The sequence below is a fragment of the Camellia sinensis genome, chromosome 3, assembly GCF_055761805.1.
Source record: "Camellia sinensis isolate YWXY chromosome 3, ASM5576180v1, whole genome shotgun sequence".
In the NCBI taxonomy this organism is placed as follows: domain Eukaryota; kingdom Viridiplantae; phylum Streptophyta; class Magnoliopsida; order Ericales; family Theaceae; genus Camellia; species Camellia sinensis.
Genome location: NC_138963.1, coordinates 47448538 through 47464571, shown reverse-complemented (window position 1 = coordinate 47464571; position 16034 = coordinate 47448538). Strand labels below are relative to the sequence as shown.

General features: G+C 38.8%; 1 protein-coding gene across 1 annotated transcript; it reads right to left on the bottom strand.

The window, feature by feature from the left end:
- Positions 1-3171: 3171 nt before the first annotated feature.
- On the bottom strand, positions 3172-14155 carry LOC145820988 (protein PHLOEM PROTEIN 2-LIKE A1-like). Its single transcript, XM_082917621.1, has 4 exons — positions 13856-14155; positions 13499-13720; positions 4017-4135; positions 3172-3740 (listed from the first exon to the last, which is right to left on the bottom strand). Exons 1-3 carry the CDS (start codon positions 13883-13885, stop codon positions 4043-4045), a joined length of 345 nt encoding a protein of 114 aa, XP_082773747.1. The 5' UTR covers positions 13886-14155; the 3' UTR covers positions 3172-3740; positions 4017-4042.
- Between the last annotated feature and the right edge of the window lie 1879 nt (positions 14156-16034).

Sequence of the window (16034 nt, the reverse complement as noted above, 5' to 3'; positions counted from 1 at the left end):
TCTTCTCTCATTCTAGAACTCTTGTCCCTTATCCGCTTATCCCGGATTCCAGTATCTTCGCAGATAACCCCGGCCTAGCCGAAATCACCTCGACGTTATGACTAAGACACGTGGCAACCCGGCTGACACTTTGGTGACACCTTGGCCACGTGTTTGTCACTCAAAAATTATGTCCCCACAATATGTATTTCCCCCCCCCCTTTCCTATATATTAAAGTAAATTTTGAGAAAAAATAAAGACTCTCTTAATGTAATATAGTAAACGCTTTAATTTTAACATAATTACATTGTGTTCCCTCATTTTAATTTGTATAATACTTAATTTTCATCAATAATTTTTTTAGTTATATGGATAAGAAAAATAATATTATCATCTTTTGTAAACAAAATTGTATATTTTGAATTATTTATTTTGTACTTACACAATATCGGCATTAGTTTCGGTCCATTTCACTTTACTAAAAGATATTAGCGTAATTATATGAAAAATATGAGGCTTAATGTATTTTTTTTTGAAAAATTCAAAAGAGGTTAGTGTAATTTACAGTGCACAACATAAGATTTTTATTGAAGAACCACATAGTGGTATGGTACAAATTCAAACTCTAATGCATCATTAGTTAATTTGACAAGTTAATACATATGTTAATAGGTGGTCACGAATGTCCCATGCATTATTAGCCTTACAAAAGATAAAGTCAATTTGAAAATGTGATAACTTTCTGTATCAACAATCTACATAAAATTACAACTATGTCAATTGTAATGTTTATCATTTGCTTCATTTTACTCAAAAAAATATAAATGTTATAACACATTTTTATATTAAATTTGAAAAGAAAATTATCACATTTTCAAATTGACTATATCTATTGTAAGGCTAATAATGCATGTTACATTAGTGACTACCTATAAACACCTATAAACATATGGGGGAATTTGGTGATAGACCCCTCACTGTCTAATTTGTCTTTCAAATGGACAAGAATTATATAGATCCTTTCAAAACCCCATAATATTTTAAAACTTGTTTATTTTACTATACTACCCTCATGTATATATATCAGCTCTCTTGTAAAGTCATCATCACAGTATATTTTAGAGTAAAATTTATTATGATTCAAAGTAAAATTTTATATCATTAAGCACATATATTGTCTTAGAGGTAAAATTTTACTCTCATTCTACCAAACAAAAACAGAGTACATACCAGAGTAAAATTTTACTCTTATTCTGTCAAACAAAAACAGAGGACATACCAGAGAAAGAAATAGAGAAATAGAGAGATAGAGAGAGCACATATATTGCCTTAGATTTGGTTCAAACCAGAGTAAAATTTTACTGTCTAAAAAGTAGAGCATGATGAGGAGACAAAGAGAAAATGATGAGAGAATATAGATCTGAGATGATAAATCTCAAATTTGATGTCATCAATCTCAGATCTGAAGTCTTGGACGCTAAAGATGACGATGGTGGCATCAAATGGCGCTAGTGGTTGAGATGCTAGTGGTGAAATGGTGGTGGCGGTGGTGGTGATGAACAACATCGATGGTTAAGACGGTCTTGGTAGGGACGACGGAAGTGGTGGAAACGATGGTAATCATGGTAGTCGTGGTAGTAGAGATGGTGATGGTGGTGGTGGTGTAGACGGTGGTGATGGTGGTGGAGAGAGCTCATAGAAAGATAGAGAGTGTGTGTGTGAATGGGTAAATTTGCCACACAAAATATAAATCTAAAATTTTTTGTCCTTTATACAAGACTTTATAATTATGAGAGGGTTTTGAAAGTATATATATATATATATATATATTGGGTCCTTTTAACAAGAAAAGGAAAGTAAGAGGGGTTTATGGCCAAACTTTCCAAACATATGTATTAGAGTTTGAATTTGTACCATACCACTATGTGGTTCTTCAATAAAAATATTATATTGTGCACTTATTATCTTTTAGGATAAATTACACTGACCTCCTCTAATTTTTTTTAAAAAAAATACATTAAGTGTGTATTTGGAATTACTATTTTAATAGACTATTTTAGTAAGTTAAAATTTTTGTGTTAAGGAAGATGATTAAATTTTTTTGTAATTGAATATGATATTTGTGAGAGAAAAAATAAAATGATTATAAATTTGATATGACATTTTATCTTATTAGCTATTTTAGTTGTCTTTTTGTGAATTTTAACTTAAAAGAAGCTAAAATTTTTCTTGCCAAACACCCCCTAAGTCTCACATTTTTTATATAATTACGTTAATCTCTCTTTTAGTAAAGTGAAATAAACCGAAACTAATGCAGATATTATGGAAATATAAAATAAATAATGTAAAATATACAAATTTGTTTATAAAGGATGACAATATTATTTTTTTTTATTTATATAACTAAAAAAATTATGGATGAATTACAAATATACCCCTGAAGTTTGCTTAAAATACAAATTGTCCCCCGTGGTTTGAAAAATTACAAATACCTCCCAGACAAAAAATTTTATTTAACAGAATTAATTAAAAAAGTAAAATTTCTAACTGTTCACCTATATAATAATAAAATTATCTGAATTATGATTAAAACTGTTAATTAAGTTAATAATTTATTAATAAAAAGACTTATTTGTTATGAAATTAGAAACCTTAAGGGGGCATAATGTAATTTCTAAAATCACAGGAGATAATTTGTAATTTACGTAAACCTCAAGAGTAGTGTTTGTAATTTACCCAAAAATTATTGAGGACAATTAAATATTATACAAATTAAAATAAGAAAACTCAATGCAATTATGTTAAAATTTTAGCATTTACCATATTACATTATGGGAGTCATTTACTATATTGTTATGGGAGTCCTTATCTTTTCTCAAAATTCACTTTAATATTTAGGAAGAGGGGGAAAAAAAAGCATATAAGAAGTGATGATTTGACATTAATAAAAATTTATATGTAGTAAAATAATATAAATAGTTTATCTATGCATGTCAAAAAATATTGAAGCGAAAGAAATTTCAATCCGCCAAGTAATTGTTGAATTTCAATTTCAAATGACATTTAACTACCTAAATGTCAACCATCGCATGCCTTGATTCTTGATTAACATTTTCCTATATATATTTTGATGAAACCATTTCATATATAAAATTGGGATATATATATATATATATATATATCAAGCATTATACAAAAAGTTTTGTTTCAGTTATTGATTACACTACACAGGCGGTCACACATCACTTGCCTAGATATAGAAAAGTTTAGCATCCAGTTCAAAGTACCTAAAATATTGAGTAAAGATATTGACACCTAATAAACTACACATCAAAAATAAATAAATAAATAAATAAATAAACTAATTTATTCCTAGCAATGCTGTAAAATATTTTACTCTGGCTCCTTCGGTCGAATGATAGCACATTTCACAATAAGCTCACTCTTCCACAGTTCAGTATGATCCTCCAGAGAGAATTCCATCGTTCTATCGTTTTCTGGTGACATTTTAAACTCTCCCAACTGGATATCAAACCAACTTCCTAAAGGCTTTTCATTTAGACTTTCATTGTGTGTTAGCTTTTTTGAATTTGGAAGGATGATGGTAAGTTTTAATGAGAAATCTTGATATTTGACCATCCTCACGACAAAAACAATTTCGTAAACTATCCCTGGTGAGAGATCAACTACCCCATTAAATTGCCCTCTAACATCTAACCAAGATACCTGTAATAGCTCAGCGACTTCAATCTCTTCACCACTGCATGCCAAACTGGGTAAATGTTAAAACTGTCCATGGTCATTATAAATAAATAAATAAATCCAGAACACAAATTTTTGTTTCCTGCACAATTAATATATACACGATTTGCCCATTTCATGAACAAATGTTCCTTGAAGAAGTAACTCACAGTTAGGCCCTATTGCTTTAGGTCATGCCATTGATCAGTTTCATTTATTAAATGTTAAATAGCCTTAAGTCAACGTAGCATAACACGACATGAAGTACTTAAGCTATACACATTATTTAACTTACCTTGCCTCCTTCAATGTGGTCCATCTTCAATATTGAGGATTATCATTCCAACAGATATTAAGTTCTCTTGCAAATAGCACAAAGCAGTTCTTGTTTGACTTCTTGTCGACAAAATACTTCTGCAATAGGTAGTGATGACAACACATGGATATCAATAATTAATGACAATAATGCGAAACCACCTATAGCGATCCCGGTTGTCCCTTTACTGTTCTGTTGTATTCCAAACTTGGTTCCGCGAAGTTGGTAGTGGTATCTATCTTGTTGTTGTCCTTTAATTCCACTTGATTGAGTTTTAGGATGTTTTGAGCAGGGTTGTTACAAGTTGGTTAGGCCTTGGTTTCAATTCCTTGTTGTCCAGTTTTTAGGCGATCCGCTCGAGCGGGTCTTCTTGCGCTCGAGCGGGGATTGTACACCTCTAGTATTTCGTGTTCCTGCAAAACTTCTGCAGATGGGATTTTTACGCTCGAGCGGGTTTGTTTACGCTCGAGCGGTGGCGCTCGAGCGGGTAGTACTTTCTGGGTCGCTCGAGCGGGTAGTACTTTCTGGGTATAAGTTCTGGGAGGGGAAAATCTACGCTCGAGCGGACTGGTTTTCGCGCTCGAGCGGAAGTGCTTTATTCTTGTGTCTTGGCGCTCGAGCGGGCCTTATTGCGCTCGAGCGTGTTCAGATTTTCGTCCTTGGCGCTCGAGCGTTGTGTTCTCCGCTCAAGCGGGTCATGCGTATATGAGTTATCCGCTGGGTGATTTTAAATCACTTTTTACTTTCCTTTCTCTCTCCTACTTTTTCTAAAAGCCATTTTGAGAGCTCCTCACTCTAAAACCTTGACTTCTCTCTAGGTATTGATCTAGTAGGAGTGAGTTCCTCACCTTCAGCCTTTGTAAAAGTTGTGTGGATCGTCGAGGGCGTCGTTTTGATCCGAAAATCTTGGTCTTTGGAGCATTTTAGTTTTGGTCTCTTCTCTATCCGAGCTCTAACTTCGAGGTAGGGATATCCTACTCCTCTTTATGAGCTTTGTCTTTAAATTTTTGCGTTTTGATATGTTGGGGGTTGTTGGGTAATTTTGAGAGAGTTTGGGCCTTTGTGTAATTTTTTACAAAAGTTGGGGTTTTGGCTTTATAAAACCTAGATGCATGTTTGCATGGGAAAGTGAAATTAATGTTGAAACATTAATGAAAATGGAACCTAAGGGTTCTAATGTGAATTATGGAATATGCCCTAATTACATTGATTAATTAATTTGTATAATTAATTATGAGAAATGAGAAATTGACTTGGAAAGGTATGGGATGAAAGGGTGTAGTTGGATTATTTATCGCTCACCTAGTTGAAATGTTGATTGTATATCCATTGTTGCACTTATTCTCTGTATAGAAATAACTGTTTTGGGCTATTGGTGGAGGATAGTCTTGATTGTTGTAGACAATGCATGATGATTAGGCAAACTGAAACTAATCACTGGAATGGGTCATTGAGCATGATGGTTGAAAGAATACATTAAATTTAGGGTCCGCTCGAGCGGATAAGTTGACGCTCGAGCGGGGAGCCTGTTTCCTGGAATTTTGTTCGTGCGTTCTGTGTTTCGTTTTCCGTTCTCTTTCACTTGTAAGCACTCTTAGGCATATGTTAAACATTGTAATGAGTTAATGAGATAGAAATAAAGCCTAACGAGGAATATGTGAATTAAAGAACGGATTAAACTGTTAGTGACCCTTTTGTATTCATGAAATGTGTAGGATCAAGCTCAAGGGCGCATCCACAAACCGATCACTGTGAGTAATATCAATATTTGAAAGCTTGTCAAATGTCCAATTGTTATTTCCCTATAAACTCTATAAGTTGTTGATTGGGATTGTGGACAAAAGTCCGACAGGAGTAAATGAATGGACCAAAGGTCGTTTTGATATGAATGGACCGAAGGTCGTTTTGATATGAATGGACCGAAGGTCGTTTTGATAAGAACGAATGGACCGAAGGTCGTTTTGATGGAAATGAATGGACCAAGGGTCATTTCGATAAAAATGAATGGACCAAAGGTCGTTTTGATGGAAATGAATGGACCAAAGGTCGTTTTGACATGAATGAGTGGGCTGAAGGCCGTTTTGGTATGAAAGAGTGGGCCAAAGGCCGTTTTGACATAAAAGAGTGGGCCAAAGGCCATTTCGACATAAGTGAATGGGCCGAAGGCCGTTTCGCCATGAATGAAAATCCGAATGGGTCGAAGGCCAGACTGTTTAGAACTACAGTTACTTGTTTTGAATTTCGTATAGTTATATATATATATATTCGTTAAATAGAAGTAAGAATTGGGCCCAAGGCCGTTTAGAGCATGTTGTTCTACATATTGTTATGTAACTGCTATATTTGATATTATTCACTGGGCTATCGCTCACGCTCATTCATGTGTTTGTAGGTGAGCCAAGGGAAGTCCAAACCCAGCCCCAGTGAAGTCTGCTAGGATAAATCCGAGTTTTGAGGAAGTCAGCCTTGCGTCTCACTCTTGAGACCTACCCTTGCCTTTAGCTATGTATTTATGTTTTGTCTTGCCGGCAGGGACTTTATGTAATTATGTAAATAGTCTGTCATAGGTTGACTTGTTTTGGATGATCCTGTTTGTAATGAATTCTGTGAAACTGTACTTTTGAACTGTGGGTTATTAACGTAACTAAATTTGGTCTGTTAATGTGCATATAAGCACGGCTCTATGGACAAAGTTTTTATTTAATGCTTCCGTTTGGCCCCTTTTCTCTGACAAGATATGTCTGTTTTGGTCTGAGGCCGTAGGTAATCCCAGGATTACTGGCCGGTTATGTCCTTAACCCATAGGGGCGGGTTCGGGTCATGACAGAGTTGCTAGATCGACATTTTCGGTGCCGAGTGCAGGCTCGGGGAGAGGCAGTCAGGGAGGCTTGACTTGTTTTGCGTGTGGCCAGCTGGGTCACAAGTCTTCGGTTTGCCCGCAGAAAGGAGGGGGTCAGTGAGCTGCTTCCTCTTCAGCTAGACCTCAGAATCAGAGTCAGGGCAGGGGCCAGCCCTTGTCTTGCTATCAGTGTGGCCAGCCTGGGCACCTGAAGAGGTATTGTCCACAGTTGAGTGCTACTTCAGGAGCGTCTAGTTCTAGGCAGACGCAGAGTTATCAGCCAGCTCAGTCTGTGCAAGCCTCGAGGGCCAATCCGGGAGCTTCGTCGTCCCAGTCAGTGTAGCAGTCATATGCTCCGAGGAGTGAGCAGGTGGATCAGGGGCCTACAGGGCGCGTGTATGCTGTTACCGCGCAGGACCTAGTACCGGCTCCATCAGTAGTGAGAGGTACTTTTCTGTTTTGCAACTCGGTTGCTAGTGTGTTGATTGACACGGGTGCATCTCATTCTTTTGTATCTGCTGCATTTGCATCTGTTTTGGAATTGGAGTTGGCACAGTTAGCATCTCCTATTTGTGTAGTATCGCCTATTGGTGGTGAGTTGATCTTGAAACAAGGTGTTAGAGGTTGTGATATAGAGGTCACCGACCATAGGCTTCCTTTTCCCTTTGTAGTTATGCCCATGAAGGGTTTTGATGTTATTTTGGGTATGGACTGGCTATCGTCATACCGGGCTGTTATTGATTGTTACCGCCAGAGGGTCACATTATGTACCTTGAGCGGGGAGTGGTTTCATTTCTTGGGAGACCGGGTTGGTAGTGTTTTACCACCGGGGTATGATTCGCGAGGGCGAAGTGAGCTTAGTGGTCTACTTGCTAGCTTTGAGAGTGGTGAGTGTGGTGAGACCCAGCTTGTGTTGGCAATGGTGGTTTGTGAGTATTCGGATGTCTTTCCCGAGGACCTTGTTAGTTTGCCACCTCACCGAGAGATAGAGTTCTCTATTGATCTAGTGCCCGGCACGTCGCCGATTTCTATGTCACCTTACCGTTTTGCTCCAGCAGAGTTGGTTGAGTTGAAAGTTCAGCTCCAGAGATTGCTAGATAAGGGTTTTGTTCGCCCTAGTGTTTCGCCGTGGGGAGCACCGGCCCTCTTTGCTAAAAAGAAAGATAGTGCCTTGAGATTGTGTATAGACTACCAGAAGTTGAATCGGGCTACGGTCAAGAATAAGTACCCTATGCCCCGTATAGATGATCTGTTTGACCAGTTAAAGGGTTCCCATTGTTTTTCTAAGATAGACTTGAGATCGGGTTACCACCAGTTGAGGGTCAGGGAGAAGGATATTCCTAAGACGGCATTCCGTACATGGTATGGCCATTATGAGTTTTTGGTGATGCCATTCGGGCTTACCAATGCACCGGCAGTCTTTATGGACTTGATGAACCGGATCTTCCGGGAATTCTTAGACCATTTTGTAGTCGTTTTCGTGGACGACATCCTGGTTTACTCACCTTCAGAGGAGGAGCACGAGGAACACTTGAGAGTGGTGCTTGAGTTGCTTAGAGCCCATAGGTTGTATGCCAAGTTTAGGAAGTGTGAGTTCTGGCTGAGGGAAGTCAAATTCTTAGGCCACGTGGTATCCGGGGAAGGGGTGTCCGTTGATGCATCCAAGGTTGAGGCTGTGCAAGATTGGGCACAGCCTAAGAGTGTGTTTGAGATCCGCAGTTTTCTGGGATTAGCTGGGTATTACCGTCGATTTGTGAAAGATTTCTCCAGGCTAGCCTCATCGTTGACTAGATTGACTCGGAAGGGAGTCAAATTTGTGTGGAGTGAGACTTGTGAAAAGTCGTTCCAAGAGCTGAAGGTTAGATTGACTACTGCTCCGGTCTTGATTATTTCGGAGAGAGGGCCGGGTTACGCGGTTTATTGTGATGCCTCATAAGAGGGTTTGGGTTGTGTGTTAATGCAAGAGGGGAAAGTGGTAGCTTATAGCTCACGTCACTTGAAAATTCACGAGAAGAATTACCCTACACACGACCTAGAGTTAGCAGCAGTGATCTTTGCCTTGAAGATTTGGAGGTACTACCTTTATGGTGAAAGGTTCGAGGTGTTCTCGGACCACAAGAGTTTGAAGTATCTGTTTACACAGAGAGACTTGAATTTGAGGCAGAGGAGATGGATGGAGTTCATTGAGGATTATGATTTTAAGTTGCACTATCATCCCGAGAAGGCCAATGTTGTAGCCGATGGCCTTAGTAGGAAATCCATTAGTGATGTAGCTTGTATAGCCATCCGGGAATGGGGGATGTTGGGTGTACTTGGCGAGTTTGATTTGCATCTGGGCGAATCTGTTGAGGCTGCGGCCTTCTTCTCTGTTGTTGCGCAGTCTACACTTGTGATTAGAGTATTAGAGGCACAGAGAGGTGACCTTGAGGTAGAGTCCTTCCGAGAGAAGATCTCCAGTGGGAGAGTTGAGAAGGGTTTGACGGTGTATCCCGACCTGAGTGTAAGATATCGAGACCGTTTGTTTGTGCCGGAGTCTTGCCGAGAGGAAGTACTCCGAGAGTTCCATCATTCACGTCTTGCGGTGCATCCGGGAGGTACTAAGATGTATCGGGATTTGGATCGCCAGTTTTGGTGGTGAGGTATGAAGAGAGATGTGGCAGTTTTCGTATCTAAGTGCCTTACTTGCCAGCAAGTGAAGGCCGAGCATCAGAGGCCAGCGGGTTTGCTGCAACCCTTGCCTATTGCTGAGTGGAAGTGGGAGCATGTCACTATGGACTTCGTTGTAGGTCTTCCAAGGACTCGCGGGGTAGTGATGCTATTTGGGTGGTTGTAGACCGGTTGACTAAGTCGGCACACTTCATTCCCATGTGCGTGAGAGATTCGGTAGATCATCTCGCAGACTTGTATATTCAGGACATAGTGAGATTGCACGGGGTCCCAGTGACGATCGTCTCGGATAGAGATCCTCGTTTTACTGCTAGGTTGTGGCAGAGTTTGCAGAGTGCCTTGGGTACTAAGTTGACCTTTAGTACGGCTTATCATCCTCAGACTGACGGGCAGTCCGAACGTACTATTCAGATCCTTGAGGATATGCTTCGGGGTTGTGTCCTTGACTTTAGTGGGACGTGGGAGAGGCACTTACCATTGGTGGAGTTTGCCTACAACAACAGTTTTCAGTCTAGTATCGGTATGGCACCGTTTGAGGCCTTGTATGGCCGACTGTGTAGGTCTCTGGTTTGTTGGGCCGAGGTGGGTGACGCACCTTTGTTGGGTCTGGAGTTGGTTAGAGAGATGACAGAGAAAGTTAAGTTTATCCGTAGGAGGCTTGTTACAGCCCAGAGTCGCCAAAAGAGTTATGCCGATCGTAGGAGGAGGCCTTTGGCGTTCGATGTAGGTGATCATGTCTTCTTGAAAATATCACCTAGGCGAGGTTTGATGAGATTTGGGAAGAGTGGGAAGTTATCCCCTCGATTTATTGGTCCCTTTGAGATCCTTGAGAGGATTGGTGAGGTTGCTTATCGTTTAGCGTTGCCGCCACAGTTGTCCGGAGTTCATGACGTGTTTCATGTGAGTATGCTTCGGAAGTATGAGCCGGATCCATCGCATGTGTTAGATTGGACCGACTTAGAGGTAGATGAGGATGCCTCGTATGAGGAGAGACCGGTTCGGGTCTTGGATAGACAGGATCAAGTCCTGCGTGGCAAGACCATCCCTTTGGTAATGGTTTTGTGGAAACATCACGGAGTGGAGGAAGCCACTTGGGAACGTGAGTTGGAGGTCCGCGAGAGATATCCGGACTTGTTTGTTGATGAGTAATCTTGTATTTAAATTTTGTAATGTTGTTGGACTTAAGAGCTTTATATATGTCATAAGTTGTAAAACGTTGGTAATGTTTTGGTTTAATAGAAGTATATTGTAGAACTTACCTTGATATGGGAGTTGATTATGATATTGCATATGTTGGCTATATTGTAGAATTGGAGTTGTATCATGTATGTTAATTATGATATGAACTGTGAACCATGTGTATTGGAAATGGTTGGAAATGGAAGAAAATTGCATGATTGATAATGCACTTGTAATATATGTTGTGAAATGCCTCTTGAAAAGAGATGGAATTGACCGGTAATGGGTCGAAGTGTTTAATATTATGTCGTAATATTGTTGAGAATGGAGGAAAACCTGTTTTTGAAAAACTCGTGTTTAATTTCGGGGACGAAATTCTTTAAGGGGGGGAGGTTATAGTGATCCCGGTTGTCCCTTTACTGTTCTGTTGTATTCCGGACTCGGTTCCGCGAAGTTGGTAGTGGTATCTATCTTGTTGTTGTCCTTTAATTCCACTTGATTGAGTTTTAGGATGTTTTGAGCAGGGTTGTTACAAGTTGATTAGGCCTTGGTTTCAATTCCTTGTTGTCCAGTTTTTAGGCGATCCGCTCGAGCGGGTTTTCTTGGGCTCGAGTGGGGATTGTACACCTCCAGTATTTCGTGTTCCTGCAAAACTTCTGCAGATGTGATTTTTACGCTCGAGCGGGTTTGTTTACGCTCGAGCGGTGGCGCTCGAGCGGGTTTGGTGGCGCTCGAGCGGGTAGTACTTTCTGGGTATAAGTTTTGGGAGGGGGAAATCTATGCTCGAGCGGACTGGTTTTCGCGCTCGAGTATAAGTGCTTTATTCTTGTGTCTTGGCACTCGAGCGGGCCTTATTGCGCTCGAGCGTGTTCAGATTTTCGTCCTTGGCGCTCGAGCGTTGTGTTCTCCGCTCGAGCGGGTCATGCGTATATGAGTTATCCGCTGGGTGATTTTAAATCACTCTTTTTACTTTCCTTTCTCTCTCCTACTTTTTCTAAAAGCCATTTTGAGAGCTCCTCTCTCTAAAACCTTGACTTCTCTCTAGGTATTGATCTAGTAGGAGTGAGTTCCTCACCTTCGGCCTTTGTAAAAGTTGTGTGGATCGTCGAGGGCGTCGTTTTGATCCGAAAATCTTGGTCTTTGGAGCATTTTAGTTTTGGTCTCTTCTCCATCCGAGCTCTAACTTCGAGGTAGGGATATCCTACTCTTCTTTATGAGCTTTGTCTTTAAATTTTTGCATTTTGATATGTTGGGGGTTGTTGGGTAATTTTGAGAGAGTTTGGGCCTTTGTGTAATTTTTTACAAAAGTTGGGGTTTTGGCTTTATAAAACCTAGATGCATGTTTGGCATGGGAAAGTGAAATTAATGTTGAAACATTAATGAAAATGGAACCTAAGGGTTGTAATGTGAATTATGGAATATGCCCTAATTACATTGATTAATTAATTTGTATAATTAATTATGAGAAATGAGAAATTGACTTGGAAAGGTATGGGATGAAAGGGTGTAGTTGGATTATTTATCGCTCATCTAGGTGAAATGTTGATTATATATCCATTGTTGCACTTATTCTCTGTATAGAAATAACTGCTTTGGGCTATCGGTGGAGGATAGTCTTGATTGTTGTAGACAATGCATGATGATTAGGCAAACTGAAACTAATCACTGGAATGGGTCATTGAGCATGATGGTTGAAAGAATACATTAAATTTATGTATTGTGTGATGATGTGTATAATTATTGTTTATATGCATTGTGTTGTTTTTGGAGGAGATAGGGGATGTACTCCACGGTTTAGGGAAAGATAGGGGATGGACCTCTAAACCGGATGTTGTTGGGAGGAGATAGGGGATGGACTCCATAGATAGAGCTCATATGCTTATCTAGTAATGTGTTGACAGAGCTCATATGCTTGTCATTGGAAGTGTGATAGTGCTCTTATGCATATCTGTGGAAGTGATGATATAGCTTGTATGCTTATCTGTTGTTGTGTGATATAGCTAATATGCTTATCTATGATGAAATGGGAAAGTGCTTAATGTGAGTTATTGTCTCATATGAGTTGTTTGGCCAGGTTCTGAGCCAGGGTTACAAACTGAGAATTTGAAAAGAATTGGAAAATGGATTGTAACATGGGCTTGTATGCCATGAAACTGTAAAATGTGATAAGGGAAAGTATCAGTATTGGCCATCTATCAACTGCTAATCTTTTAGTCATTGTTCATATTTGGTTTAGTATATTTCTATTGGGCTATGGCTCACCCTATATGGGAACATCATTTTCAGGTACAGGCAGCATGCCACCTCCAAGGACGTAGCTTAGGAGACTAGAGGCAGGCGGACTTTTGTTGTTCTATTTCTTTGATGTATTATATGTATATTCAAGCCAAGGGCTTAATGTGTAAATGAGTTAGCACTCTTTTGTTGTAACCAAGTGTTAACTTGGAAAGCTGTAAGCCTTTAGGGCATTTGCTTTTGTTGTTAACATGTAATACTTTTGGTAATGGAACTCTGATGAATAGAAGAAAGTGGAACTTTTATATATCAATGCATGTCTCTATTGATGGGTTTAATGTTATTATTTTGAGGGCATGACACCACCCCCCCCCCCCAAAAAAAAAAAAGAAAAAAAAAAGCAATATCATATATGGGTGGCATATATTTTTGGATTTCAAAGTCAACGTTCAATCCATCACTATGAAATATAAAATTATACTGATTCTGAAATAATAGTGTGACTAGTTCATATATGAAATGGGCTTTAAGTAGAACTTGCCAGTTTGTTGGGCTTTAAGTATACTCCGGAGTAGAGCTGCTCACACAGCTTGTCAGGGGAAGACATGTCAATTGATATATTTGCATCTTTCAAAATTGCTAGGAAATTAAGTGGGGGCCTTGTTATTCCATTTCTTGCTGCAATTTCCTTTGCTTTCCTTGATGAATCTGCCTTGCTGGTTTGTTCAACTTGTTGGATCTCTGAAGTCCCATTAGGCACCATCTAGCAACCACCAAAAAGGAAAAGCAAAATTAAGGAAACAATAGTTATAAAAATTTTAAATAAAAAAATAAACATAATAAAATCTAAATGCTATTTCAGATTTTAATGGATAGAAAGAAAGAAACAACCACATACATTCACATCTGGTGCACCATCGATTTGCATAGAGAAAGAGGACCTCCAGAAGGGGGCTTTGTTGATGGGATTCTCTCTTTTTATAATATTCTCTTCCTCTTCATTTTGTATGGAAGTTTTTTTATTTTATTTTTTGACATGTTCGAAAGATTTCAGATTCCATCATCAACCAAATGGGCTGGACCTGGACATTAATACAAGCAAATTGGAGGCCATGTACACAAAGTGACCTCCAATTTGGTGTTTCTGTCCAGCATTGGAATAGCTGCTGGTTGTTGCCATCACATGGGTGTGTTTGAATTGTTAGCTAGCACTACAAGAATTAACACTTTTGGCAACAAAAAAATTGGTCGCTAAAAGTCAATTTTGGGTCGGCAAAAGTTATCCGCGACCAATTTATTTGGTCACTACTTTGGTCGCCAATTGAGGGTTGGCAAAAGTAATTCGCGACCAAAATTGTGGTTGGTCGGCAAAAGTTGGATTTCGCGACTAAATTTTTGGTCGCTAAATATTTAATTACCGCGACTAATTTATTTTGTCGGCAAAACACTTTGGTCGCGAAAAGTGATATTTTCCCGACTATAAAGTTTGGTCACCAATTATCACATTCAACGACCAAAAAGTTTGGTCGCCAATTGTGACATTTCGCGACTAGAAATTTTGGTCGCCAATCGTGACATTCCGCGACCAAAAAATTTTGGTCGCCAATCGTGACATTCCACGACCAAAAAAGGTTTTGGTCGCCATTTGTTACTTTTCGCGACCAAAACTTTTGGTCGGCAAAAGTGAGTTTCCACGACCAAGAGCTGTTTTGGTTGGCAATAGATGTATTTTTTGCGACCAAAACTCTTTGTCGGCAATTGTCATTTTTTGCAGAAAAAAAAGTTTTATTTGTCGCGACTAATAAATTGGCCGCCAAAGCAGGAAAACAATACACCTGTAATTCCTAATAATTCATTCAATCCATAATAAACCTATAATTTTAAAGCATCATTCAAATTAACTGAATCATTAACATTCGACACAATATATAATTCATTAACATTCGACACAATACAACTATTCTAAGTTTTCATTCACAAGTCACATCCATCTAGCATAACAAATCGAAACATAACTATTTGTTATCCATGCGCAGCTATCAACAAATAAAACTACTAATATTTGTTATTCATACACATCCATCCAAAAATATTTAATCCTTCAACAACACAGCTTAATCCACTAAGTTGCCTTGATAGCCAATCAAAAAGATCCTTGCGCCCTTTCGTGCCAAGCTTCGCATCCATCAAAGCAGTAGTGATGTCAGGCACCTAATAAAGAAACATAATTGGAAAATTTATCAGAGAAGCATGATAAATATATAAAATTATTTACAAAATCTGACAGTATACCCTACAAGAAACAACTACCCAATATTAAAGTCAAATTTAAAGGACATAGAATACAAAGTTAGAAGGAAATTTAGGTTTAGAGCAAACAACCTTGCTAGACTTCTCAACTGCAAGTCCCATTGCAGATGCAACAGCACCAATAGTAGAGAGAGTTGCCATTCCTGATCTGGAATGCATATCAACGTCAAGGCGAGCAAAACTACTTGATCATCTGCGGGCTGTAGCTTCAGCTGAGTGAGAAGCATCATTACCTCCTGAAAGATAAGGCATGAACCCAAATGTTCAATTCACAGCACATCCTATTTGGTTTGCTCAATCAAACAATGTCATAATGCTCCAATTTGAAAAGAAATAAAAATACTTCAGCTTTCTTCAAACAGAAAGTTAATGCAATTTCAACAAATCACATAATTTCTGTCTACTGTTATTGTTCTGCTGATTAAAAATGTTGATTCCAATTCTAAACTAACTTTTGTAATTGCATGCTCTATAAAGAATAATAGAACAATATCATATCAATGGGGCATCTAAATGCCCTTTCAAATTTATTTATTTTTAATTCACTAAACATGTTACAAACACAAAAACACAAACGAGATAAATCACAGAGTTTTCAACAATCTTCCACAGACATAGTCACTTGTTAAGTTGTTCATTTTCCAGGAAACATAGGACTTAGACATCAAATTCCTTAATAGAACTTGTAGATAAAATTACCAAGGCACTAAAACTGCACAACCAACTTACCTTGATGCTGAGCCAACAGAGCAACCTCCTCCAGATAC

Coding starts and splice junctions, on each gene's coding strand:
- LOC145820988 (XM_082917621.1), bottom strand. CDS start 13,885: ATGCAAATCGATGGTGCACCAGATGTGAAT. Junction 13,721..13,855: donor ATGGTGCACCAGATGTGAAT/GTATGTGGTTGT, acceptor GGTGGTTGCTAG/ATGGTGCCTAATGGGACTTC. Junction 4,136..13,498: donor ACTTAAAGCCCAACAAACTG/GCAAGTTCTACT, acceptor TACCTATTGCAG/AAGTATTTTGTCGACAAGAA.